The sequence below is a fragment of the Lathamus discolor genome, chromosome 4 (assembly GCF_037157495.1).
Source record: "Lathamus discolor isolate bLatDis1 chromosome 4, bLatDis1.hap1, whole genome shotgun sequence".
In the NCBI taxonomy this organism is placed as follows: Eukaryota; Metazoa; Chordata; class Aves; order Psittaciformes; family Psittacidae; genus Lathamus; species Lathamus discolor.
In genome coordinates this window covers 98,517,805-98,545,358 of record NC_088887.1, presented here as the reverse complement: position 1 = coordinate 98,545,358, position 27,554 = coordinate 98,517,805, and the positions used below count along the sequence as shown (strand labels likewise).

Here is a 27,554-nt window from a genome sequence, read left to right as displayed (position 1 = left end):
TCTTGTATATTTGATAAATTTATATGGCATAATTCTAAGTTTCCCAGCACATTGTGGATGTGTGGGGGAAGCTTTGTTATCTGTATCCTTAATTTACAGTCTAGCAGGAGATGCATTACCATGTCAGCTTCCCCAAGCACCTGCCCAGCTATAATTCTGGAGCTGCAAATACCTGTCACATTGCTTGCTTGGCACTCTTAATGACTGGCTGTTCTCATGCACTATTTGCTTTCGTGGTAAAACAGCATTCACAGGCACTGCCGCCTTACTTCCTGGGCGGGACTGCCGTTGCCTGGCTTGTGAGCAGGAGCAGGGGAGGTTCTGAGGGGCTTCACAAGTCCAGAACAGCACAAACCCATCAGAAGAGCCAGGGCATGAGAAAAGCTGGGGCATGTGCAGCAGTTGCGCAGATGGCTGCACTCCCCTGGTGTCACTGCACCACTGTAATGGGAATTACACAAGGCTGTCAGATCTCCGCTACTGGCAGTGTACAAGCCTCAGGTGGACATGATCTTCAATGAAGACAGCACCAGACCACCACTGTAGGACTCCTCCTGCCTAAATTACAGAATAATAGAATAGTCTGCAGGGGAAGGGACCTTAAAGCTCATCCAGTTTCAACTCCCCTGCCATGATCAGGGACACCTTCCACTCAACCAGGCTGTGCCCCAAGCCCCGTCCAGCCTGGCCTTGAACACTGCCAAGATGAGGCAGCCACAGCTTCTCTGGGCACCCTGTGCCAGTGCCTCAACACCCTATGCAGAGTCTAACACAGCAACCAGTCTGTCCCGGCTCTGCATCACAACAGCCACACAAGCACTTAAAGCTCCTTAGCACTCAAAAGCAGGATCTCCCAGGGAGATGATTGTTGCAGAAAGAGCTCCAGCTTCCACAATCCACTACCAAAAGTGAGCAAATGCAGCCATAAAACCACCTGGTTAAGGTAAAGACACTTTGTTAGAGAAATGAGAAAATACCAAAATCTGCACTTGGATGGGAAGCGGGCTCTGGAGTAGGACCTACAAACAGTAGTTTCTACTGCCCGTTTCTGCAGATAGGAGAAGCACTGGCACAGGCACTGGGTTCTCTATGCCCAGGTCAGAAAGTGGCACTGTGTTACTGTTTGGATTCACTAAACTAAGGAAATCATCAGATTTCATTGGCAAAAGCCTATGGAATAACCTCTGCATTTCAGGAGGGCAGGGACGAGAAGCAGCTGCGCCATGGGAAGAAGAGGGAAACAGTGTACAGAACACCACTTGCGCAGTGACAAGAGCAAGAGCAAACTGAAGGTGGAAGCTCCTGTCTGCCTGAGCTGAGCCCACCACGACACCCAGCCCCAGAAGCAGAGGGCTGTTAATGCAACCATCCCCAAGCCCTCATCCATCATTCCCAGGGCTAAGCTCTCCCAGCACCATCTCTTGTACAAGAAGCTGTCAGTCAGAGGGACAGTTGTTAAAAGGTTTCTACAAATAATAGAGTTTAATTGTAGCTACAGTGGAGATCGTCTATATACATTACGTGTGCTGCTTAGGGTAGTGGAGCTTTGCCATGCATGTTTTATTGCACATACAAATAGGGTACAAAGGTTGATGGAGGTTCTCCTTTCAGCCGTACAGGTTAAGACTGCATAAAAAAAAGCTGTATTACAAAATATTTAGAGCTCTTTATTTACAGCCAACTTCAAGCAAATACTGAAAGACACTATCAGGAGAAAACCAAAATTTTAATTATGAAAAAAAACAAGATTTGTCAAAATAATAATTACAAAGCTTCATGTTGCCATATATACATTGTAGAAAAATACTCAGGAAACCTGCATTTTATCCCTCAAGATGCAGAAATCAATACTCCTATTTTTTATACTTGATCTGTGAATGCATTTAAAATTTGATAAACTCTGACTTGAAAACTTATTTTCTTTACATTGCTCGTGCTTTTTGACAAAACAGATATTTGTGCAGCTCTGTAAAATATTAAAATACATTTTAATTTAGTGTTAAAGTGCACAGTACATTTTATAGGAAACCATATGCTAGCTGCCAATCAGAAAATTACAGTTGAAGTCAATGTTCCCTCTGTAAAATAAACTCTTTTGCTTTGGTTGAAGTAACTGGATATTCCATGCATACCCTATGCTTCGCTGGCTGTGAGCCCACCTTCCTCCTCCTGACACACTGTTGTCACTACATACCCGATTTGTGGTATTAAATCACAGAAGTTTGCATTCAAACACTGTATTAACCCTTCTAAACCTACTGCTGGAATACTGATGTGTTTAAGCACAGTGTGTCTGTGACAGGTATGCATCACCCTTCCCAGAAGTCTTTATACAACAGTCCTCTCCCCATTCTCTTGCTTAAATATTTAGTCCTCCCACCACATTGCTTCTTTTTTGTCATTACACATATCCAACTCCCTGCCTGCATTCACCACTGACCCCTAGCTCTTCTCTTCCCCACATGCAGCTTTCCTGCCCCGCCTGCTGAAGTTACATCCCTAAGCTTCACATAGGAAAGGAAAACAGATGTTCCAGGCATGGCAAGAATGGAACTTCTTGATCTAAAATATGTGATGTTTTAATAATAAAACGATACTTTAAAGTATTGATAAGAACCTTATTTTCTATTGCTGATGTGGGATAAGAGGTCTGATCCCAAAAACATCCACTGCAGAACATTGTGCTTAGTTCTGTGGGGAACTGATGGAGACCATAAGGAGAAGCCCTGGACCTAGCAGGATGGATCTGGAAGATCAGGTCTTTGAGTCTGCCTTTGGCAATTTAATAACTTTATCTCCTCTCGAAGGAATCTCTGAAGAAAACAAATCAGTTTCGGCTACCTGGTGACTCTTGTTACTGTTCTTGTGCTGTTTCTTACTATTTGTTCTGTAGTGCTGTAGTCTTTAAAAGAAATCAAGTTACAGTGCAAAATCCTATCTTAAGACACATGATCCTAATGCACATCGTTCATTTTCTTGTGGAAAAAGTTAAATGTCTTGTGCATAGTAAAATAAGCGATCAAAAATACTCATTCACATTTACTTTTCAAGTTTACATCTTTCCTTTTTTTTTGTGTGTGTTTTTTAAACATCTATATACAACTAGAATGGGTGTGCTCTCAGTGTCAGCCAATTCACTAGTTGGGGGGAAAAGTGCTACTGGAATGTAGGAAACTCAATGGAATGCTGACAAAAATGTTCCACAAATTCAAGAGATCAAGAATGGCATTCCAGCTAGCTGTCCTTTTCGGAAAAGCACCTCTTGTGTTTGCTTTTTTCTCTCTTATGTATTAGAAAATACAGTTTACGGAGATCTGGAGCTACTGCACACCAAGTAGAATAAAAATAACTCAATATTTATATTAAAATAAAGTGTTTAACCACAAAAAAGCAGTAATAAAATACAGTTTCCTAATTTACATTTTTGCATCCAAAGGATGAATAACAACTCACTAATAAATAATATTTATATAAATATTTGATGCCTGGATATTTTTAAAAGGCAATCATAGCCTGAAGCAACTGCAGAAAAACCTAAAGTGGTGCAAGTCTGATTTACTCTCCCTCCCCCCCATGACTACAGTGATTCTTAGGTTAATAATACAAAGGTATCTTGCTGCAAGACAGCTGTGGACTCCACACATCTGTAAGTGGCAGAGAGGTGACCGTTTCAGTAAGTACTGTACAAAGTGAGCTATAAAAAGCAGTGAAGCGCCAATTTGCTCTAGAAAATGTTTCAGTTTAGTTTCTGGTTTGTCGTTCGATCCACAGGTACAGTCTGACAGGTGATTTTGAAATCAGAATTACAAGAATACTCTTGGAGCACTGAGTTGTTTTCAATGCAGTTTAAAAAGCTGGGCAGTATTTTGACTCTTTGATGGCACAGTGGAGCTGGTAACAGCAGAGAGGAATTTCATGTGAATAAAGCTTGTTTGGTTGTGGTTACATCTAGCAGTGCTTGAACTGTTATGCTCACTTTTACCAAGCCCTTTTCTTCTAGGATGTGATGTGGCAGGCAGAGCTTCTCCTAGAAAGAGAAAAACAAAGGAGTATAGATTAGGATACTTAATACTCACTGCAGAATGCTTTACATGATCACCATTGGAACACAGAGCCCAGCAAGCAGGAGCCATTTCCTATTTTCAGTTAAGAAGAACCTCTGTGATTTTGACAGAACATCTCTGATTTTGCTCTTGTTATACCTATGAACTAGCGAGAGATCTGGAAATATCCTGGGCCTCAGAAACCACCCTGTTCTCTTCATTACAGTATGTAATCTGCACTACGTGTGAGCACCAGCAAGCACACACTGAACTTACACCTACAAGGTGAGGTAACATGGTGTTTGCCTGTTATTACATACAAGTTAGTTTGGGACAGCTGGTTTTATCAGTTAAAAAAGGTTCTAACCCTGAGCTCTAGACAGGGAGGACTTGCTCCCAGGATATGTGCATTGAAAGCCACAAAAGAGTGTGTGTAATGTTGTATATTCATGGGGTGATGCGTTTCATTCTGAGTTACTGGCAGCTTATTTTGAAATATCCAGAAATTAACTTCATTCACTGTAAGGACATGGAAATCATGGCCAGGATGAAGCCTACAGAGGCTGTTCCACCACAAGACAGTTGAACAGTGAACACTCCATCTCCCACAGGCAACAAGACACCAGTGAATAACTGCAGAAAGCCTCGCTTAAAGAGGTAGCCTTGGGTCATGATGGTTGGTGCTCTCTTTAAGAGAAGGATTTTCTTTATGTAACTGAGTATTCTTGTTGATGAAATCCGTGAAATGATGAAATCAGGCAGGAGGTTTATAATAAGTAGGTGTAAAGGCTAGACTACATCACATAAACCATAATTACAGCTGTGAGACTCATTACCACAACACAGAAGCCAAAAGTGTAGGTGGGATGACAAAAAAATACAGATAGAAAAAAAGAACCCCAAATGACACTATTAATCACAAACACATGGATACAGCATCTGGCTCACCAAGTCCTTAAACTGTGCATGGCAGGTTGCTTTATGTTTGAAAAGGCACCACCTGTGATCTAACTTGTTCCTTCCTTCCCTGACCATCCTCATATGACCACCAGCAGACATGGGATACTGATTCTTCAGAGGGTTCTTTTGATATTCTTGGTATTGAATCTCTCGGCTGTTCAATAAACTTCTAGTTTCTAAAACCAATTATGCATTTGAGATTATATTTTAATTAACTGCTTGTCTTCTACTGAACATTCTTCTTAATCCTATCATGTCACCTAAGGGCCTCTTATTTTATCTTTATGGAATTCATGGTACTTTTCAACACCTTATATTCATATTGATTATATCTGCAATTTAAACATCACTAATCTCTTCAACCACTCTTCTCCTGATGCTTTTTGTTCAGCTCGTCCCTTCCCTGACCTCTCAGAACCCTTAAAACTCAATACAATATTCAGGATGATGAAATTGGTACACATAAGAACAATTAATGCAGTTTTTGTCATGTTATGCACCTCTTTAATTGATTTTATCTGTTTCCACCACCATTGTCCAGTGTTTGCTCCTCCAGTGGGCCACAGCTCCATCAGAACAGTACCAGCATTAAACAGCTGCTTTGCTGCTTCTGTTTCAACTTCATTAATGAGTATTTCCTTGATGCACAACCAACACTTCACTTTGCTTAAACTTTATGTGAGGCTCCTCACCCGTCAATGAGGGAAAAACTGCAAAACTTGTTTTTAAATTACTAAATCTAAAAAGTGAGCATCAAACTTTATTCACCATCATGGCGTCTTATACTGACAACTGTAGTTCATGTGTATTGTATGTTTATATTTTATATTTACTACTTAAGATGCTTCAATATTTATTATTTTATGTTTAAAATATTTTTTTAATGTTTGTAATTTATTTTTTTAAGGTTCATGGTTAGAGCCAAGAACCCCAAATAAATATTGCAGACTCCTTCCGCACACACAGACCCAAAACCCAGTTTCTAACGGATAACTTTCAAGGAGGCTGGCTGAGTTCCCTGCTGGACAGCTTACATTTCTCCACATGGAAGATGCTGCATTCTGGGGATCTGCCAGCACTGGGTTTCCACTTCCACTGAGTTTGTGGATTCTAATTCACATTGACCAAACGGCTGCAGCAAGCTGCCACTCCTGCCTGCTGTCACCTTTGACAGAGCTATTTGCCCAGTCAGCACAAAGGAACATCCCCATCTTGCAGCCATTCCAGTTGATCACCCACATTCCCATTCCAAACCTACCCTAAATTCCTCATTTAAGTTAAGAGACAGTTCTGCAGCTCCTCCCCGTTTGTTCTTTTGAGATATCTGCTTGCAAGCTGTCAGAGATGGTTCTCTCCAACTTTTTATGTCTCTGGAAAAGAAGTGTCTTTTCCAGAGAAATATATAAATATCTTTTTGGATGCAAATTCTTAAACTAATACCTGATTCATACTGAAATAGCTACAAAAGAAGATAGATTAATATAAAATAAAAATAAATTCAAACAAACAAAAAAAAACACCCCCCCTAAAAAAAAAAAAACACCAAACCAAAGAAACCCGAACACCCCCCCTCAAAATATTTCTACTTCAAATGTATGATTTTTACTAAACTTGTTTTGCCAATCTAATGTCTTGGGCCACAGTTTACATAAAAATCTACAATACTCTGATATTAGTGCTTGAAACATATACAACTGACCTTCTCTTATTATGTTGAATGTGGAACTTTGTTAGTATTCATAGTTCTGCAGTTAAAGATATAGCTATAATGAACTTTCCAAAACTGACAATGAGATCTATGACTTCTCCTCAAATTGACAAACTTCATCTTAGTGTGTCACAAATCAATTCTTTTATCTATAGCCTTAATCACTGTCTTCAAAGCTCTGTAAATGGCTTCCATCAACCCTGCCTCACATACTTTTCAAATCCCGGCTTTAGAGCAATGTATTTAATTCTTCCCAGAAAAAGCAAAATCAAATCCTGCCAAGGATGGAATCCAGAACACCCTGCAAATCAACTTCAGCTTTCTGCACAGCAGCAGTTACGCTTGGGCCAAGATCCCGGGTGTCTCAGTCCTTATGTTGGTCGCTGTTCCTGCAGCACAGTCCACTTTCCATGCTTTTTCTTACCCTCTGACCACTACAACTGCTGTCTGGAAAGCACTGACAGTAGAGCTGGGAAGCTACAAGCCATGAAGATTTCAAAACTTCTCTTACATCCTGGCATTCTGAGACTTTATGCCTGACTAACCAAGAGAAGAACACACCCATGACTGAGGAGACTCAATCTCACCCACTTCTCAACTTCGATAAGATTTCTGTCCTGTTCACATTAGCATCAAACCCATAAAACTTCAGTATTATTGTACGAATCACCTCTAAAAATACCCAAGTTGAAACCATCACCAAGCAAAACCCAAAAAGACAGACAGAACTGGCTACTACTCATCTCAAGACCAGTCTCAAAATCTTTAAAGACAATTGTGGACAGAAGGGCTGCCACTCTGCTTGCAGCAACATGAATCGCTCTCTACTACAAAAATGAAGATCTAAACTTTACTGTATTTTTTCCCCCCAAGAACACAGAGGAACTTAATTACATGTTGCAAACAAACCACTTTCTACAGACACATAGCCATTTTGAATGGGTAAAGATGATTACAAACTCATCATGAAGGAAAAGAACAAACCCCTTTTGATGGGATGGAAACAAAAGGCACAAAAGGAGGCAGCAGCCAGGAGGCTGAGTCACAAAGCAACACAAAAAGACAGGACAACAGTTGTACCCACAAACACAGACATATCCATGTGCTGGCCAGAGCAAGTTTCTAATCCTGGAACAACATGTCTAATTTAGACCATGTAGAGGAAAACCAGTAACACACAAGGACGCGAATCCCACAAGGATACGTGACACATTACACGTACACATCTATTTTCTATGATATCAGATGACTTCAGAGTCAAGATAACTGTTTGAATTGGTTTATGCTAGGGCAAGCAGCTTGGCAATTCACAGTATCTATCAAAAAATGTAACTGCTGTCATATCCCATAGGCAAGTAATGAAATTACCACATCATGATAATAACAGGGCCCAGCTGCAGTTGTAGTAAAAATACAGAAAAATTGAATTCTACACTTTGGCAAGAGCAATGGCTCCTTCTTCCTTGTATTTTTAGAATGTGAAATTCCAGATATCCAGAAAAAAAAAATAATACACAAAATAATGAAGTACTGGGATGTGCATTTCTCCAAGGACAAATTATAAAAATAAATCCATGTAATGCCCAGCACAATGTCTGGAGTCAAGTAGCCTGAAAAGTCACTAAAAAGAAACATCAGGGCCTTATGTTCAAGCAAACTTACGTCAAATATACAAAACTTTGACACTTGTTAGGTCAAGGCCAAGTTTGTGGGTTTTTTTAAGAGTTAAATGAACTATAGGAAATATTCACTTTTTCACATATCTAAGGCACTTTGAACTTATGCCTTTTTATATACCTTTTCCTTATCCAGTATTACTGTTGATGTCTGCATGTGTCCACATGCCCTGAAGTTACCATTTGAAGTACAGAAGAGCAGAAGAAAAGCACAGTAATTCAGGTTATAGGTGTATTTAATTTTTTTCTTCTTTTAATTTCCAGTGGAAAGATTGGTGTGTTTTCTGAAGTATATACACTTATGATCAACTTTGACAAAGAAAATACCAAAACCAGACCTTCAATACTGCAGCTGCAATTGTGTATTTGGAGTCTTAGCCAGTTAGATGTCTAAATATGTGCATCTTCTGACCATGCAATAAATTTCAATTACGTATAAAACTGTATCTGCAGAGGGTGGGCTTCGGACCCTTTCACAAATTCTGGCGTTGAATCAGAAAATTTTAAAAGTAAACCATGTATTTTGCCAAAATGCCTCACAGTTTCATTCTAACACACTAAGAAAACAGTGACAAGAAAACTGCAAGGAATAAAAAACTTAAAGACAGACACACGTGAAACAGTAAGAGAAAATTCATACTTAAAGGGGAAATACCAATTATTCCATAACCTTATACATTCAGTTCTGAGAGATAAAACTGAAGGACTTAGTGTGTTTTTCAATCAAAGTAGAATGGGTCAGTACCTTAAAATATTTTTATCCTGCTTTTTCTGTATAATGCAGCTTATGTTCTGGAAATGAAGGAAATGGCAATGGTTCACAAAACCTGCTCTACTGTTTTTCTAAGCCTGCATATATGACTGCTGAGAATACTTCCTTTTTGTGAAAAACAACTATGTGGCAATTATTTGGAAACTCAGTGTATATGGAGTAGAAAACTGGACTGAGTATTTGCTCAGGTCTAATTTAATCACTATTCACATTAAATGTAACTTCCAGAAAACTTATTAGGAACACAATAGGATCAATATACAGCTTTCAGCTCTAAAAGCTTGTTAATAAACAAGAAAAAGGCATCTGAAGGACCACTACAGTGCATTACACTGCACTTGAAAATATTTATGTTTTCCGGCTCATGGAAAAAGGGCCAAATCTTCACATCAAAATGCCACTTGTAATCCAGTGAAAGTACATTTTACCTGCGTGTATATTCACTAGAAGTTGTATTTATTACTTTATTGCAGCACGGATAAGATGGCCTCCACAGTATAAAAGAGAAATGGGCACAGTACAGACTGGAGTAGATCAATTTATGGAGAAATCAGTTTGAAAGTCTCTGATGATCATTGCAATGCAAAACAATGAATTGGGAAAGAAATGGGGGAGCAAATATAATTTATGTTATCAGTGAATGTGTGGGTGAACTAAGATGTATACTGGTTTTAAAACCAAGGTTATCAGCTTCATCATGGGACTTGGGTGTGAGCAGCACCAGTTTTACATAACCAAATGTCTCAGTATTGGGGTTTCCTCAAAAGGTGAGGAACCACCTGTCTGTTGAACTATTGGTTCCCCAAGCAGTAAATCCACAGGAACAGCAGCACAAAACCACGACTCTGAATTCAGCAAACAACCCATTAAAGTAGATTAATGAGCTACACAGATGTTTTAGTTTCCACCTCCCCATTTAGTGGGAGCATTATGGGCTTTGGGGATGGGCAGACAGGTATTTTTCACATTTACATTATGTTTTAAATATATTTTGAGGGATGTCATTACATTCACACTTACAGAAATGTAAGGCTATATTTACTATTCTTTTCCCTGTAAGATTTAAGTATATTTGGAAGTGTTATCAATAATAACCTGAAAAAATACAAAACCATACATGCTTCATGCGTGGTAGTAAGGCTGTGCCTGTCATGAGGCAAGTATGGTTTTTTTTCAGAGTCTGGTTCAAGATGGCTTCAGCTCATAACTACAAGTAAGTGCTTGCAGTGTTCCACTTTAATTACTGTATACTGTCATAGTTGTGAATAGTGTGAAAATGTAATTGGCAGTTCAGTTTCTAACCTAATGCTTAGTCTGATAAAACACTGGAGACAGGAACTTCCATTTCTGCACACTGGAAACACAAAATGCACTGATGAACTACCCCTCTTACCTCCCTCCCGAAGACAATAGATACAGTGGATGTTATAAAGTGAGAGAGACGAGTACTATAGGATGGTAGCAACAGCTTTTCCTACTTGATTTTCTGATTTTAAAACCTGCTAAAATACACTCACACATGTAGATCAGTACTACATAAGAAGCACACAACACAAACCATTGACATGAGACCTTACAGGACACTTAGAGGAGCAGGAGTAAAATCCTATCCTTAGAGAAGACATCACTTTTGTCTCAAATACCAACATCTTACAATTAACAGATCCTGAACTGATTCAAGCTTTATGCCACTTTCTCAGTTTCAGTAGAAAAGCTCATTAAAGCAAGACAACTAAAAATCAAGACAAAGATACAGTAAAAGAAGAAGCTTAAATGTCAGGCTCTGACTCTTGAGTAAGGAAGTGTCCACTGTTGGAATCACTGAAGTGAGGCACACAGTTAAAAGGCAGGCCTGTGCAGGATGAGGGCACAAATCTATAGCTACACACTCAACAAACTAGTACCTTTTCCTCAAGTATAAAGAACCTAGAAGCACAGCCTGAACTAATGCCTGTTCACAGAAGACGCTCTTTAGAATAGAGTTTGTTATATGCATGCACTGGAATCTGCTAGACACTAAACCCTTTAAAAAAATTGGATTTATCCATAGTCTGAAATGAATGATTCCATCTTAAAATATTAATCTAATTATACATTTCATACTTTTTATATGTATAAATTTGAGCCATAGAAACTAGATCTGCGTTTAGAAGTCTTAATAAAATTTTACATGTATCTGTGGAATAGAGATATTTGTAGTTGGCACTAGATCATAACCATATGGCCAGAATAACCAGTAACATACAAGTCCTTATGCTAGTTATCCTCTTACACTCCATAGGTAATTTTATCACTAGGCGGTGAGAAATGAATGCATTTATCTCACAGTCATGAAGGTGAGGTCCTTTGGTTAGCTAGCCTGAGAATGAATTACAGGTTTAGGTAACAGCATCTAGGCCAATACTGTAATGTCAACGCAGGCTTATACCTGAGGTTCTATATTTTTCAATCAATTTGGATCTCTCATGTTGATAAGGATTAAGACAAAACCAAATTTGTCTCATTCAAGTTTTACAATAGATGAACAGAACATAGAAGTGGAAGGGAAATGGAGGTCAACAGTTCACCACCCTCACCCTCATGCCAGAATGCCTCCTGAGTAATGTTAAATAAACATTATTCTTTAACACTTTCTAGGATGGAAAATCTGGAGCCTTGCCCAGATGATCTACTTTCCTAGCTGTATTGTCCTTGTTACATTTGTTAGACAAACAAACAAACACTACCTGCATTTTCACAGGTGATGAAACAGTGACAAGATAGTGATGTGACTTGTTTGACATCACACGTAAGAATGGCAGATACAGGAATCTAACACCTTATTCTCAAACTATCTTACTGTATTACAATGTACTCCATGATCTTCATCCTTAAACATTCTAAAGTCCCCTGTATATTATGGGTTGCTCATACCCATTACTATTTTACAGTCATCTTTGGGGTGTAACAGCAAGTGTTTAAAAGCAGTTCAACGCTGCTTTATGTGGCAGAAGATTATTCTACGGAATCTGGAGGGAAACAAAACATGCGTAGGAAAACATAACTACTCCAGTACGGAATTTAATTGGAACAGTAGAGATGACCAACAATCTTTAAAATTACAGTAATCTAGTTAATCTAAAGGATTAAAAAAGTAACAGTAATAGGAAAGGTAGTTCTCGAAGTGCTGTTAATACAATGTAGGTTTGAGATAATTGGCACCAACTCAGAAAATACTATTGCCTACTGGAGTGCCACCTTAGTTGCTTCAATATCTGCAGCATTCTTGGATTTTCACAAAAAGTAAAGAAGCTCTGTTCTGTTTAGCTTGTAATACACATCTAGCCTACACCCAAAAGTGGGGTAAGAGTATCTTTACTGCTTTAACACATTTAGTATGTAGTCTAGGCAACATAAAAGAAAACAAACTATAAATAAAGAGGTACATAAATTCTTAAGCTAGAGCTAGAGGGGAGAGAAGAGATGGGACTTGCCTTCAAGATGCTACTCCCTCTCTACTATTTCAAGAGATTAATAAAGATATTACAAGGAAGGGAAGCAAGGGAAAGGGAGAAGTTTGCAAGACAAAGGAAGGAAATTAAGTACCTGTAATTTGTCAGAGACAAAGCAGAAAGTTTGTGTGCACATGCGAACAGGTTATGCTGTTAGCAAATTCCAGTGATAAGTTATATACATCAAGACTATAAAAAGTATGTGGAAAAGACAAAAGCCTATTAGATCCCAGGAGCGAAAGGTAGAAGAAGTTGATTGTGGGGTTTTCTCCCCGAGGGCGAGCAGAGTGTCAACAGTCTTTCGAATGTGACGAATATCCGACTGCAGGATGTCATACGGAGAGCAGAGGTCAGCCTATCCCGAAGGGCAGCCATTAGAACAGAAAAAAACAGTGCATAAAATTAAAAAGACAAAAATAGAAAGATATTGATAAATTATCACAATAGTCTAGCATAAACTGTAGGAATAGTTTCCTCCTAGCATTCCTTTAGTCACTAGATATCCAAGATTTCTTTTACCTCCTCTAAATAGCGAGGCTATCATACAGTATCAAAATGTTAAGGTAGAAGGGTTCAGGCCTTCAAATCCTGCCAAAATTATGCCCAGATTCACAAGGGTGAGGAGACGCATGTGATCCACTTATGACACTGAGATCTTCATACCTTTGTCCATCTGGGCATTATTCAAATGCTTAAATGGAACCAGTTGTAAAAATCTAACTTAAATAATAGCAAACAGTGGGTTAGAAAGCTGTTAAAAGCACAAGCAGCAGCAGCAATACAAAGATTCAAGAAAAAGTACTGTAAGAAATTGTTAGAAGTGTGCAAAATTCTCTAACATAATAACCTAAAACTTGGTATTCAAATACCATCTTAAATGATACCCTGGGAAGGAAACTGAAAATGTCAATGTAGCACTAACTAGACTTAATAACGTTCCTAAACTGAAGAATTTGACACTAAATTCCTTAAGCAGCATTTGAAATTATCAGCAGGTTAGATTCCCAGACATTTTTTTGAAAGTTATCAGTGACTTCATGTAGCAATTTAGCTATGTAAAATTAAGTGCAAGATGTAACAATGTCAATATACACACAATATTTTATGTTAAAATCAAACCAAGCAATAACTAGTACTTTCAAAATGCACTCTCAAGATGTACCATATTACATTGCAAAGGAGGCCTTACTATCAGTAAAGATGGTGAATACTTACTGAATAAAATTATATCGAAGAAAGAAAGAGATCCCCTGTTTCAAAGGAACACTATGTTTCTTTAGTAGCTTTTCAGTCTGACAACACACCCAATAAAAACACGGAAATTCAGATGTCTGGTTTCTGCTAGTGAAAAGTTTCAAGGTCTAACAAGCAATAAATTAAACTTTAGAAGGCCCTTCTACCTGCAAGTCAGAACTGGCATTCATACACATCGAAAAAAGTGAAGTGACACTTTTTTTTCCCTTGTTTTGCTTACCATGACTGGTTCTAGCACTAATGGGAGTTAAAAGCATCAAAATTTTCATTCTGTTTTTGTTACTTATGAAAGTAGATACACAGAGAAGGAAACCACACTGCCGAGCAATGACACTGCTATTTTTACAGTCATTTTGCAGAATTTTTTCAACTCAAGATTCCAGTGTTGTCCTGGGTTTACCAGGAGCCGCTTTGCTCCTTCTTAGTAACTGGTGCAAGCTCTGTGTTTTGACTTCCAGCCTGGGCAAAGAGCTGATAACACCAATTGTTTTTAATTGTTGTTAAGTAATGTTTATTCTGGCCAAGGACTTTGTGAGTCTCATGCTCTGCCGGGGACAAAAGGAGGCCGGGGACAAAAGGAGGCCGGGGACAAAAGGAGGCTGGGGACAAGAGGAGGCCGGGGACAAAAGGAGGCCGGGGACAAAAGGAGGCTGGGAGGAAGCAGAGACAGGACACCTGACCCAAACTAGCCAAAGAGGTATTCCATACCACAGCACGTCATGCCCAGGGAGGTAACTGGGAGCTACCCGGAAGGGCACAGTCTCTCTTTGGGGGGTCGAACTCGTTCGGCGATGGTATCGTATTCTCTTGTTATTTTCTCTTATCAATATTATCATTGGTGGTAGCAGTAGTGATTTGTGTTGTACCTTAGTTACTGGGCTGTTCTTATCTCAACCCATGGGAGTTACATTCTCTTGATTCTCCTCCCCATCCCTCCGGGAGTGGGGAGGGGGGGGGGGGGGGGGGGGGGGGGGGGCGAGTGGACAAGCTGTGTGGATCGGTTTAAACCACGACAAGTGTGATCATAAACTTCAATGTAATTGTATTTGGCTTTTTCTGAAAGGCTGAAAACTCAGAACAAACATACTGGTCATGTTTAAAAATGGGAGAGGACTAGTACTGTATTTGAGAACACAAACTGCTTACCAGAGAAACTAGTTTCAGGGCAAACAAACTACTCAAGACTCTCAACTATAATACATTATACTTTTACCAAAAACCATCAATAAACCCAACAAATACTGCATTAATTTTAAAACAGCATACTTGCTGCAAATATATCCCCAAAATAAACATCTAAGATACACTGAACTTAAAGTTTTGATTTTTTTTTTTAATATAAACTTAAAACAAGGACTATTTTTTTTGTTTTGTCAAAAACACCCCCAACCTTCCACCAACTAACAAACCAAGAGTCCCTACTGCAGTCAAATGGAAAAGGAAGTAATTTCAGAGTGAGAGAATGTGAACTGGTAACAGGTTGAATTTTTACAGAGGCTGAAGAACTTGTTAACCAGAGATTAACCTACTAAGCAGTATACAGAAGCCAAAGCATACAAAAACAGCCAACACATGCAGAAGAAACTTCCTATGGGAACTGCCATTCTGTGGTTTAGTGAAATTCAGTGAAACCTGGGGAAGCCTCAGAAATGTCTGATTTTTTGTTTATTTTTGTGTGTTCTGTGACAATGGATAGTTTGGTGTTACACTCACACCTTGTTAAGGAAAATGTTTACATTGTATGTATTTTAATTCCGTAATGTAACTCTAGATTTAAAAGAAAAATATGGCTTTTCAGTAATGGTGAACAAATTTCCACTGAAATTATTTTACAGATGCTGAGCAATTAAAATACCGAACTAAAATGTGACCTCATGAAATACTGAAAAGCACATGACCACCACCGAAAGTCTTAATGACAACCAACCAACCAACCACCCATCCCTCACAAGCACTGCCTTTCTCATTTGGGAGACTCAAATTATTATACGTAAGAACTAAAAAGATATATATACTTAAGTTATTACATTTATGGACTGACTTTTTATGTCCATAAAGGGCATGATAAAGTCATACAGATGCTAAAATCATGCAGGCAGAATAAATACAGTAAGACAGAAGTGGAATGACAAAAGCATAACCAGCTTTTTGTGGACGCAAAACACTCTCATTCTACATGCTCCTGCAGTGACTGTGGGGAAAGACAGCATTTTGAAAAAAACCTCCTCAAATTTTGACTCTGGTAAAAAAAGTCAAGAGCAAGTTTGCGGAAGTGCATTAAAGAATGAAGTCTGTAGTGCATGTGCTCGAACACAAATGAAAAAAAAACCTCAGTTATTCTTTCAGCACTCTAACTGAAAACAAACAGAACCACTTGACTCCATACTGTTGGCCAAATAGTGTGCATTACCGAGTCCAGAACAAAAGGGTGGAGAAAGAAGTCATACCTGATAAAACTTACTGCAACTTCATGGATGTTTCATGATGAAACTATGGAGAAGTAACTGATTATGCGAGTTGATCAGAAAACAGGCATAAGTGTTAATGAAAATATACCTTGCATTAATCTGAGAAACATGATTACCAGTTGAACAACTAAAAGAAGATAAAACACTTGACACTCTCTGCTTGTTTGCTTCTTTTACTTTGTTCTGTCAGCTTTAGCATACCAAAATCTTTTATTTTTTCCTGTTTTACTTATTTAGCAATTCCTACACTAACACAAATCAGACTGATTTTACAGTAATTATGACTGACATTGCAACATAGTGTACCTAGTTTTCAGGAGCAGGTGAGATGCAGTTATAGCTCTTGTTTGCAGGACTTTAAGTCACAAGAAGGGGCACAGCCAAGTGTTTTGTAATATGAATCATCATGTGATCCAAAAAAGCCATTTTTTTTATCATGACACTCCTTTCTGTTCAGTATGTGTACACCAAGTAGCTGACTGAAAACCTGAGAGACGTAGCAGAAGTCTCTCATCTGCACCTGAGAAATGGCTTGTCCCACTAAGTCATGCTGCACCAGTACTGTTATGCTGGAACACAGAAGCTCAGTAAACCTACTGTAACAACCAGCTGTGAAAAATACCATTTTATCACTACCTTTTATCAACAGAAATTGCCATTCTAATATTTTGACAAAATACTTAGAAGGTTCTATTTTGAATATTCCATATTTGACCATAATTGAGAACTAGAAGAAATGCAGACCAAAACTGGTAACTTTTGCCGTTCCAGTAACATACTGCACTTACAGCTTCATTTTGGTCTAAATCTCACTTGTGATAAAGTATCATTCAGCCCACCACAAATGAGTTAAATATTCCTGTCAAAAGGAAAATACAACACTACTGAAATGCATAATAAAAATGCTCTGTAATTTGGATTGTGAAGAATAACAGTTACCAAGTTTGAAAGCTAAAGCTTAAAGTTATTGATTTGCAGGTTGAAATAGGAAAGTCTACTCTTTTTGCTGCTAGCATGAATACTGATTCTAATGTGGCAACTGACAAGTTGAAGAAATGCATATGAATATTCTTGACATGATTTACAGATACTGTTGCTGGGTTTATGAAAGAGCAGTCAAAACCAAAATATTTCCATAACTTTACACACATACTCATGTGATAAAAATGATCAGGGGAGACTGAGTTATCAATCATCACCTTTGGGATGAGACATCACTTAGGAAGAGTAAAACTGCATTAGAACTGGTACATTTGATGCTTTGGAGGCCACAGTTACAAAGAGAAGTAAATAAAAAAAGTAGCTCTATTTTTTAAACACAGAAAGTGTGAAAGGGTGGGTGCAATACAAGTGGACTGGGTAAGTATTATAGGTTGAGTCAGTAGCAGGTTCATATGACACTAACAACCTACTCCAGTGAATGGCATCATTCAAGTACTGCTTGTCATTCTGAAAAATGCAGTAGGACAGGCACCCCCTACTTACCACACATCTACTGCCATTTGCTCATTCAATCTGTATCAGCCAAAAGGTAGGAGTGTTTGTCATTCTATTGCTATTACAGAGAAGATTAGTCAATTTGACAGTTTTAATTAACAGTGTAAAATGAAGTCATCTTTTTTAGGTGACAAAGATTGGGCCTTTTCTATCAGATACCTCCTGAGGGGCACGGTAGACATTTTCTGAATCTTCAAGCTTTCAGATGCTTACCTGCCACCATCCCTTTTTCATACCGAACAAAAACTTTTTTTGGGTCTCAAAAAAATGATCATTTACAAAGATCTCTGATTAGGCTCCAGTGGAAAAGTTAGTGTCCAGTTTTGCCACAAGCTGACTGTCCTACAATTCTCATTCTTTTGAGAGCCTTGCTATTTAGTTTCTTATTAAAAGGTCAGAATTGAATGCTTAAAACATTCCTTTTGCATATGATCAGGAGAATCATATGGCCACTAAAGCAATTTTAACATGTCACACATTGTACCAAAATTCTCACCTGGCAGGTAATGGCTTTCAGAATCATCTATGTGTCAGGTCATAATAAAAGAGATGCTCATGTTCTTGAATTTTGTGTTTGTGATTCTTTGCCAACTCTTACGACACATATGGATATAGATGCCAATTGCTTTTTTTTTTCCACACTTGGAAGAAGTTTCCCAGGATCATTCTGGGGAAAGCAATTTTGACCCAAGAATTGAATGTTGAAAGCCACAGAAGTAAGAGACCATGCACATCAGCACATCACAGTAATTACTTAACTATTTTTTTTGTTTGATTTTACATTATTTGACAGGATATCATTCTAAACCTGTGGAGTTCAGGAAACAGAATGCGGTCCATTCCATTCCATAACTAACTGAAACCAAAGCAACAGGAACTATGAAAATTTTAAACCCTTAAAGAAAACCAAACAACCGAAACCCAAACCCATGCAGCAGAATTTCAAGTTAATTCTCAGGAACTAAGCATGGACGGAAGTATCACAGAAAAGCCTAATACCTATGGGTGTTGGGATCCAGAACTGGAACCTATAAGATGCTTAGGGAATAATTCCCTGCATTCCTCTGGTTTGTCCAGAGATAGTTAGGCAATGTACAATCTGAAGCAACATTAAGCACACCATCTGTAATTCTTTAAAAACTTCAACAATATACGGCTGAACTTGCTATCATACAACTTTGTATTGCTAGTACATGTCCTTCCAACACACAACAAAGTTCTGTCATCTACCAGCTAGTTCACAACATGAAGGACTTTTACAATATATAGCAAACATACACACTTGCAAAGTACTAACAGCTAATCAAAAAGAACATCCTCAGAGTACTTCAAACCTATCATAAATTTACAAGCCATTCATTTAAAGTTTCAGTGAATGCATTTTTGCCCTCAAGAGAAGTTAATGCTTATTTAGATTCATAAGTGTAATTAGTTTACAAGTCGGATCTGGCCTTGTGCTTAAGGCTCTGCACCACTTGGCAATAAATATACTTTAATAAGATAAAATCCTAAAAAAAAATCTATACTAATTTCACTAAAAGCATTAAAGATGAGGGGTAATAATTATATAAAAATGTCTATCCACAGAAAACAAAAAAGGGATTTTTACAGAAAGCTGACTGGTAGAAATCAAAGATAAAAAACATTTGGAGTAAAGGCTTAGCTTACCCATCTTAAATACAGCACTGCAAAGATCTTTGTAAATATTTCTGTTCTATTTCCATTTCTGAAAGATCTCTTGACAACAATAAAAACAGCTCTTGGCCTTTTCTTTCCCAATAGACTATATCCAGAAAAGCCTGACTTGTATTATAAGTCACTGAATAATTTATGATGCATCATAAGACAATGAATTTTAGGGCAGCTTAACAAACACTTCATGTCTACAAGCCCACAGCACAGAGATTTTGATCATCTTTGAAGTTAATTTTTCCCTTTAACTTGAAATCGTTCTAACATAATAAATTACATAATTACAAAGACTAAATCAACCATTACAACTTAGAAGTTAGCCCATTACACTGAATTCTCGAATTAAATTTATGAAGAACTGTTCATTGGAGCTGTAAGATAAAGTCTCCCCCTCAAAATCCCTACAAATAGAAAAAATTATGTTATTTCTGCTGTCTTCAAAATCTGCTAAGATGTAACTTTAATAGAAAGAACTCAAACAAGAATTCTTTCCCAATGTGAAATCTTGGCATTATCATCTGCTCCCAAGGGGGCGGTCGGGAGATACACACAAGATCACCTTTTGTTTCAGCATTCTTGAAACACAGAGTAAGAAGAACTCAGTCTTTAGTATACTGTCATATGTAAGCAACAGTGAAAATAGATCATGCAGTTATCATGTATTCAGATTAAAAAGACCTTGTATAGCAGTTTTACCATCTTTCGAGGGTAATGTATTTGAAATTAACTTTTTCTTAATAGTCACTTCTAGCCCATAAGGAAGTCTTTAAATTATTCCTGATGCAACTCCACAATTCAATAGTCATGATATTTTTCCTCATTAATACAAGAATAAATTATACGATGATGCTGCCATCCTTAAATGAAAAACAAAATGTTGAGCACTGCAATTTCCCTGTTTCCAACTTCTGAAACACTTATATCCACATTATAGAACCTTACTCCTATATACTTTCCATACTTAACACACGATGGTTTTCTTCATATCACTGCAGCAGTGTTTCAGTACAAGAGATGAGCATGTTATTAGTCACTTTTCCAAGGCATACAATACTTAATATTGAAAAAAAAAAGGAAAGTCAATAATTAAAAAGCATGAAGCCCATATTCTAAAAGCACCAGGTAAAAATGCAGTTATGTTGTATAAGAAACAAAATTAGTAAACTTTTGCCTGATTACATATTACCTCATCAATTACCTTTTCCATGCCAAAAATAAGGAAGGGATAACACCAAATTACTAATTTAAGAAAAAAAGTTACAATTTTTAACTGCTATGACGTAAACAACCTAAATGCGCTAAACTAGGATTAAATCAAATCATTCAGATCAATTTTTTACATTACATCTTTATCACTGAAAAATTGTAGTTCATAAAGTTATCCTTTAGAATTTAAAGTAATTCCTGTGTTTTGCATTTCTGATCATCTAGAAATGACAGACTTAAATTACCTCTGGTATTCCCAGTTTTCTACATGCATCCAGAAAGTTTTCCACATTTCTCCTGCATTTGGCCATGCTAAGTTTAGGCTGTAAAAGCAAACAAAAATAAGTTTATGGCAAAAGAAGTCAAAAACATTTTTTCAGTCAATTCACTTACTGCATTATTCTTATACTGATAAGAACATTAATTTCCATATTCTTCTTAAAACAATGCATGAAATTCTGCTCAACTTGTTTCTCTACTACTATTAAAACATCATGCCTACCAACAAAATCTGAGTACACACATTGTGGATACCATGTGCTTTACTTAGTTGTTACAATCACGAGCATGTTTAGATCACAAGCTAGACATGAATAATATCCTACTTGTTCACATCTAGCTTGTGAGGTTCTAAAATTTTCATCAGTTTACTTGCTGTCCAGAAAATCAATGTTGCCTATCACAAGTCACTGTAAGAGGAAAGATTTCAGCATACATTATGGAGAAGCCACTTAACTGTAATTAACAGGCTCTCTTTAAATTTCTTTATGTACTCACAAATGTATAGTAACTACACACAATTTTAATTGTCCCTGAAGAAGAAATCTTCTATTACTGTAGAATTTCATGTACTTCCATAATTTGTCTCACTCTGGACTATTCATTAAATACTTACAGAAATATCATGCTACTAAAAACTCGCCAAAACCAACTCATATTACTTTTTCAGTGCAAGAAGTGAAAAAATGGTACTTCCCAGAATATCCACTTAAACCAAGAATTCATTATAGTAGCATGATTTTAAAGAACTAATTTTCTAGGCTAAAGTAATTTGAAAGATGTCTCACGAAAGAGAACACCATCAATATAAAGTTGAAACAAAATGAAAATGGATTTTAAGTATTTGCTTTTTTGCTATAGAAAACATCACGAGGTGTTTATAAACAAACAAAAAAAAAAATCCACAACGAAACTTAAAGGTTTTACCCCAAAAATTCAAGTTTGCATATTTTAGCAATGTGGCAATTTTACCAAAGACAGAAAGTAAGCTAAAATCAAGGAACAGCAAAAGAAACTCCACTAGAGTATCTGAGAAAATGTCTTTTTAACATCTCTCTTCTTGGAAGTTCTTACAGATTGCTCAAAAATCCACATGCTATTCTCAGAATCGAGTATCAGGCTGCACATGGCAAATTTTTACCAATGTGTGTGTTAAAAAGAAAAGGCGGATAGTCTGAAAACATACAAAACATCTTCTGAACCAGACTGGTAACAGAAATCTGAAACAATGATATGTCCAAGAAAGAGACATCAATAAACAGAGAAAACATTAAGAAAATTAAGTTTTGAGAAATGAACACACATAGATTACATCAAAACACTTATATCATGAAATAATCAGGTACAAAGGTTTGGCAAGCCAACATTAAATCACTACAGTGCATCTTTCTATTCCATCCTGTTTGGAGATAGAAGGAATAATTTCTACATTTAACCCAACAGGAAAAATATGCTACTAAACATGCTAATAGGTGTTTTAGTAACGTGACAACTGCTAAGCCAAATATTAATGAAGTTAACCTCATATTTTTTCAATTTACAAACAAAGGGCTAATTTCGTTTTAAAAAGGGTCTCCTAGATTAAAACCTTGCAATCACAGAATTCCATACTGTACTGAACAAAACAGCTCTTACGAAGAAAAAAATCTGATCTGTTGATAAATCAGAAAGAGGCAGTATAATTTTATTCACTTATAGATGTGTATGTATACACATAATATATATACATACGCATGCATATCATGCAATATATATATATATAGTAGATCCATTTTGCCCCTAACAGCACAGAACATTCACTGATCAGCAACCTGGTTTATCTAACCAAATATAATTTGGATATAAAACAGTAATTTTTAAAAATTTCCTTTATTCCTTCCCCCAAAATGCAACAAGAAACATCTAACTTACTACTGCTGGTGAAGGTACATGAATACTTGCTACAGACCGAGGACGAACATGATTTACTAAATGGCAGAGAACTACACCATCCATCAGAGCAGACCCCAGGTCTTCAGGCAAACAAATTTTTAGTCTTGTTTCAATGTTCTGCAAATGAAGAACACAAGTGCACTTTAATACAGAAATGGATGAAAGGGAAAAAAGAAACAGAATATATATTCTCATCTTCTCATATGCTGTAGACACACAGCCAATTTGAGGGTTTTGGTTCACCGAGGACCATACTTCCTTTATATAACTAATTCTTTAAAAAAACAAAAACAACCTAACCTCCTCTACCATATGTTTGTCACTGAATTATGTAAATGTTTTTAAAAGAATTAAAGATTTCAAATGCTGCTTTCATAATATGCACTTATTTTTATACATACATATGAAAATATATAAGCACGTAATTAAATAGCCATGTGATTGCACTACATGTGGCTCCTTCCTTTCACCATTCCCTCAAGTCTTCTACTTATCCATCTCAAATTTTCTTTATCATTCAGAACTTTGAATCAGAACTATGCTGTGTTAAGCACTGCACAAGCAGAGAGTAAACAGCAATCTTTAACTACTAGCCTAAAAATTACTTAGGAAGCATTAGTGCGATCAGAAATGGAAGCAAGGTAAGGTAAACCATTCAGATTTAAATGAGAAATTTTGGGTAATTGTTAAGCAAAACTGAAATCTCACTGAATAGAAATATTGCAAAATAAAATACTCAAAATATTCCAGGAAAAAAACCTATAATAAGATTGTTATATATGATGAGTTTTCTAAATTGTTCTCCAATCTTGAACACTACACTTAGAGATAACTCTTAGTTTAACTTTCAGGAGGTAATTACTTCCATTATCTTAAAACAGATATTTCTTATTCCTAGTTGAACCTCCTTAATGCCAGTACTCTCTATTAATACATTACCTCAATCTATGCTGGGTGTTTTAGACAAAAATAGATTCTTCTCTTTAGAATCAAAGGAGAGTGTAGGTAGAAAGGTATTTCTGAAGGTAGCCTGGTCTAACAAATCTGAATTGAGATCAGAGCCTTGGCTAGTTAAGCTCTGGATATCTGCAAGGAAGGAGATCCAACATCATCTCCAGGCAACCTTGCTCAGTGTTTCACCAACCTTATTGCAAATAATTTTCTCCTTACAGCTACTTGTAATTTATTTCTCTGTAATTTCCTCCACTACCTCTCACTCTTTGACTGTGCATCTTTGAAAAGCCTGACTTTATTTTCTCTATTACTACCTGGGAGGCAGCTGAGGACAATCATATGATATTCTAACACTCTCTTTTCCACCCTAAAGAAATTCAGCTCTTCTTCCTCATACATCCTTTGCTTGGGTGCCCTCACCATGTAGTAACCTGCACTGAACTCACTCTGGGGTTTCATTATATTTTCCGAGATTTTCTTTTACTAGACACCATAGTCAAGTACTCACATACATAGTCTCACAACTGCCAATCAGGGGAGTGCATCATGTGCACTAATATAATGTTTTTTTTTTTACCTTGGATAAATTTGTAGATAACAGAAAACATCCACACTACAGCAGCAGCCAATTTGTTCCACTTATCATGTTAAAACCATTAAATGTTTATCCTTTAAGTGACAAAAAAAAAAAAAAAAAAAAATCAACCAGTATTTCTTGCTAGACTGTTGTTCAAGTGTAAGTGGCAAATCACTCTCAAGACAGTCGGTGTCTGAAGGGACTATGGATGTATACAAAATTGAATGGAGGAAAAATAATTCTGTCTGAAGCAAAAAGTTGTATGAAGTGGAGTAATTTCTGTAAAAACACACCATTCTAAAGAAAATGGGGGAATGTAAAGAAGAAGTGTCCTCACAATATGAAGCTCAGCTGAAGAGGTTGTGCTGAAGGCAACTGTATTTGTTTCCTTAATAAGGAAAACAAGTACTGTAATAGTTGTTCCTTCTTGTTTAGTGCCACTTTGTTAAGGTTGCAGTAGTCTCACTACATTTTAACATACTATGAAACATTTCAAAAGCAAAATATACTAACAGGCATGTTTATTCAGTAAGTATAAACTTAGTAAGTTACATGTTCTGGGCTATTTTCTTGCGCAGGACCTAGTAAGATGGTCTGGAGGTTACTTCACTCACTGTAGGACCCAGAATACCAGAATACACTTTATTAATTCAAAAAAATCTCTGTCTAGCTTCTGTCACCACTCCTTGACTTGTAATCAAACTTCTCACAAGAGACAAAAGAACTTTCATTTCAGGACACAATCTTTCAGGGTGAGGGCAAAGGATAGTGCATGGAGCTGAAGACCAATAACAGATTAAATCAGTGTTACTTGTAATAGATAATACTAATGCAGTGTAGAAAAATCTTATTAAGTCCCCATGATCATGGTGAATAACCTTGTTGTACTTTTCACTGTGAGGATTAACTGAACTAATGTCCAAGAACTAATGCCCAAGGCAGTAACTCTGGGGACATTATTTTTAGGAACAGTTACTTGGGGACTTGCTACATACTTGTAATTCTTAAAAGAAATGTAAAAAGCTGCACCGATGCTGCTGACTAGAATAAGCTCAAAAGAACTACCTCCTAGTGCAGTTTATTACTGATACTAACATTTTCCTCTCCATTACCAAGAAGTCTGTCTCATCTAATTCCTGCATTTCATCCTGTAGAAGTAGTATTTTCTCATTTAACCTTTTTAATATTCTTGTACTTAGACAACTTTCCCAAAGAAAAATTAAAAATACATTCTATTAACACAAATTAATTCTACCAACACTCACATACCTCGCGTAGCTGTTCCACAAGCTCTCTTTCTTCTCTCATCTGTTCCATTTTCCTTCGAATTGTAAATTGTGGATCTATTGATTCCAAATTTCTTTGTGGTCTTAAGAACACTATGATTTAAAAAAAGGCAGATTTAGTGTAAAAACAAACACCTTGATTTATTAATTTCTAAATTAATCAAAATCCTTAGGCACTGCTCCAGCAAAAACTCAGGAGGACAGAAAAATCTGATCTTCGATTACAATCATAAATGGGTATTTTGTGGATATTGCTCTCAATGGCATTCCGTATTACCAATGGAGTGGAAAATTTTCCAACCAAATCTTAATCTCAATGAACAAATTTTGTCAGATGATTAAGCACCGACACTGTCCCTTAGAGATTCTGATCTGTACAAAACTTTGTATCTAACATGGCATGAACACCTCTTCTTCTACAAAGAGCCCTCTCCTACAAGATGCTGAATTGTAACAAGCATCTTCCTACACAGGACAAACTGCTTACTAGATAAGTTTATACTAAAAAAAAAAAAAAAAAAAAAAACCAAACAAAAAACCACCCAACAAACCAAGCCCACCCACCCACCAAATAAAAACTAACATAGGCATGCTTAGCCATTAAGTAAAACTACCTACATTAAAAAGTTGTATTGCAAATGTAGCATTGCACAAACACTTCACAGTACTCCCCTCCCACCAATCTTGTGGACTGTATCACTTTGCCCATATATAGTTCCTTGAAATAATTACATGAAATCTCTGTGTATATGCACCTCTATGTTTCCTTTTATGTGACTGTTTTGAATGGTTTGGAAGAACAAGATCATGGATGCTCAGAATGCACCTGTCACCTGTTTGTCACTCAAATTATAGGCCAACCTGATTATTACGGAAAACGATACTACTTGAAAGAAGTGTTTTGTATTATTTACTTTCCCACCTCTCTCCTGAATGTGACATGAAACCCTAAGTACCAATTAGTGGGGTGTAAAGTACAAAGCCTAGAAACCTGTTTTTACATACAGCTACTGCTCAGTCTGGATTTTGTTAACTTAAGGCCATTAAAGAAAGAGAAGATAATTTATGGGTCAATACATAACAGGATAGAAGAGAGGAGCCTTTTGCTTCTTAAAAGGCACATCAGAAAACTGGAAGTGAATGAATTGCCAATAGCACCTACTAGAGGAGTAAAACCAGATTACTTACACTTAACTGTAAGAAAGTTACACATAGGTGTAATCACTGTAATTCTGATCTTGCATTAAAAACTGTGCCACATCAGTCATTTTATTTAGGTTGTGATTTGAGCTGAATTTTAAAAATCTGTCCTCAACAGATCTAACAAATAAAACATTGAACCCTTGGTAGAAGGATTTTTCATCTATATTCTGACAAAAAGTAAACTACTAATGAAGTCCCCAAATCAGTTCAGGGTCAATATACAAAAGTGTACCCTCTGACATTTAGAGCAAAGTTTCTGCACAAGAAATACTTTGAAATCTCAGACAAGGCTAGTTACCAGGAATCTCACCCAGCTGTACACAGGTAAATTAAGTAACAAAATTAATAATCTAAACTAATCCTTGAGCCAAAGGTACAGACAGACACTACCTATGGCAGTTCAGCCAACACGCACTAGTTCTTTACCTTATTTACTGAAAAAAGCTTAAGGCAACAAACTCCTTACATATTCTTAGGCTACTTATCTTAGACTACACAGGGCTAGCACATGGATCCTCAGACTGGCCTATACACATAGATGTTGTTAATGTTGCTG

At 37.0% G+C, this 27,554-nt stretch overlaps 1 protein-coding gene and 1 long non-coding RNA gene across 5 annotated transcripts in view; one reads left to right on the top strand and one right to left on the bottom strand.

Moving 5' to 3' along the window:
• Window positions 1-1,452: 1,452 nt before the first annotated feature.
• The window catches only part of LRCH1 (leucine rich repeats and calponin homology domain containing 1), a 123,939-nt gene continuing 97,837 nt past the window's right edge, over window positions 1,453-27,554 (bottom strand). For all 4 annotated transcript variants that reach the window (XM_065678232.1, XM_065678234.1, XM_065678231.1 and 1 more), the window contains 4 exons: window positions 25,779-25,888; window positions 22,958-23,095; window positions 21,013-21,090; window positions 1,453-4,027 (listed from right to left, as the gene is read on the bottom strand). In XM_065678232.1, coding sequence (XP_065534304.1) covers window positions 3,914-4,027; window positions 21,013-21,090; window positions 22,958-23,095; window positions 25,779-25,888 — 440 coding nt within the window. In that variant the 3' untranslated portion in view covers window positions 1,453-3,913. The remainder of the gene's footprint in view (window positions 4,028-21,012; window positions 21,091-22,957; window positions 23,096-25,778; window positions 25,889-27,554) is intronic.
• Window positions 14,570-27,554, top strand: part of LOC136013814 (uncharacterized) — a 30,979-nt gene continuing 17,994 nt past the window's right edge. The window contains exon 1 of the long non-coding RNA XR_010612398.1: window positions 14,570-14,698. This is a non-coding gene — a long non-coding RNA (uncharacterized LOC136013814). The remainder of the gene's footprint in view (window positions 14,699-27,554) is intronic.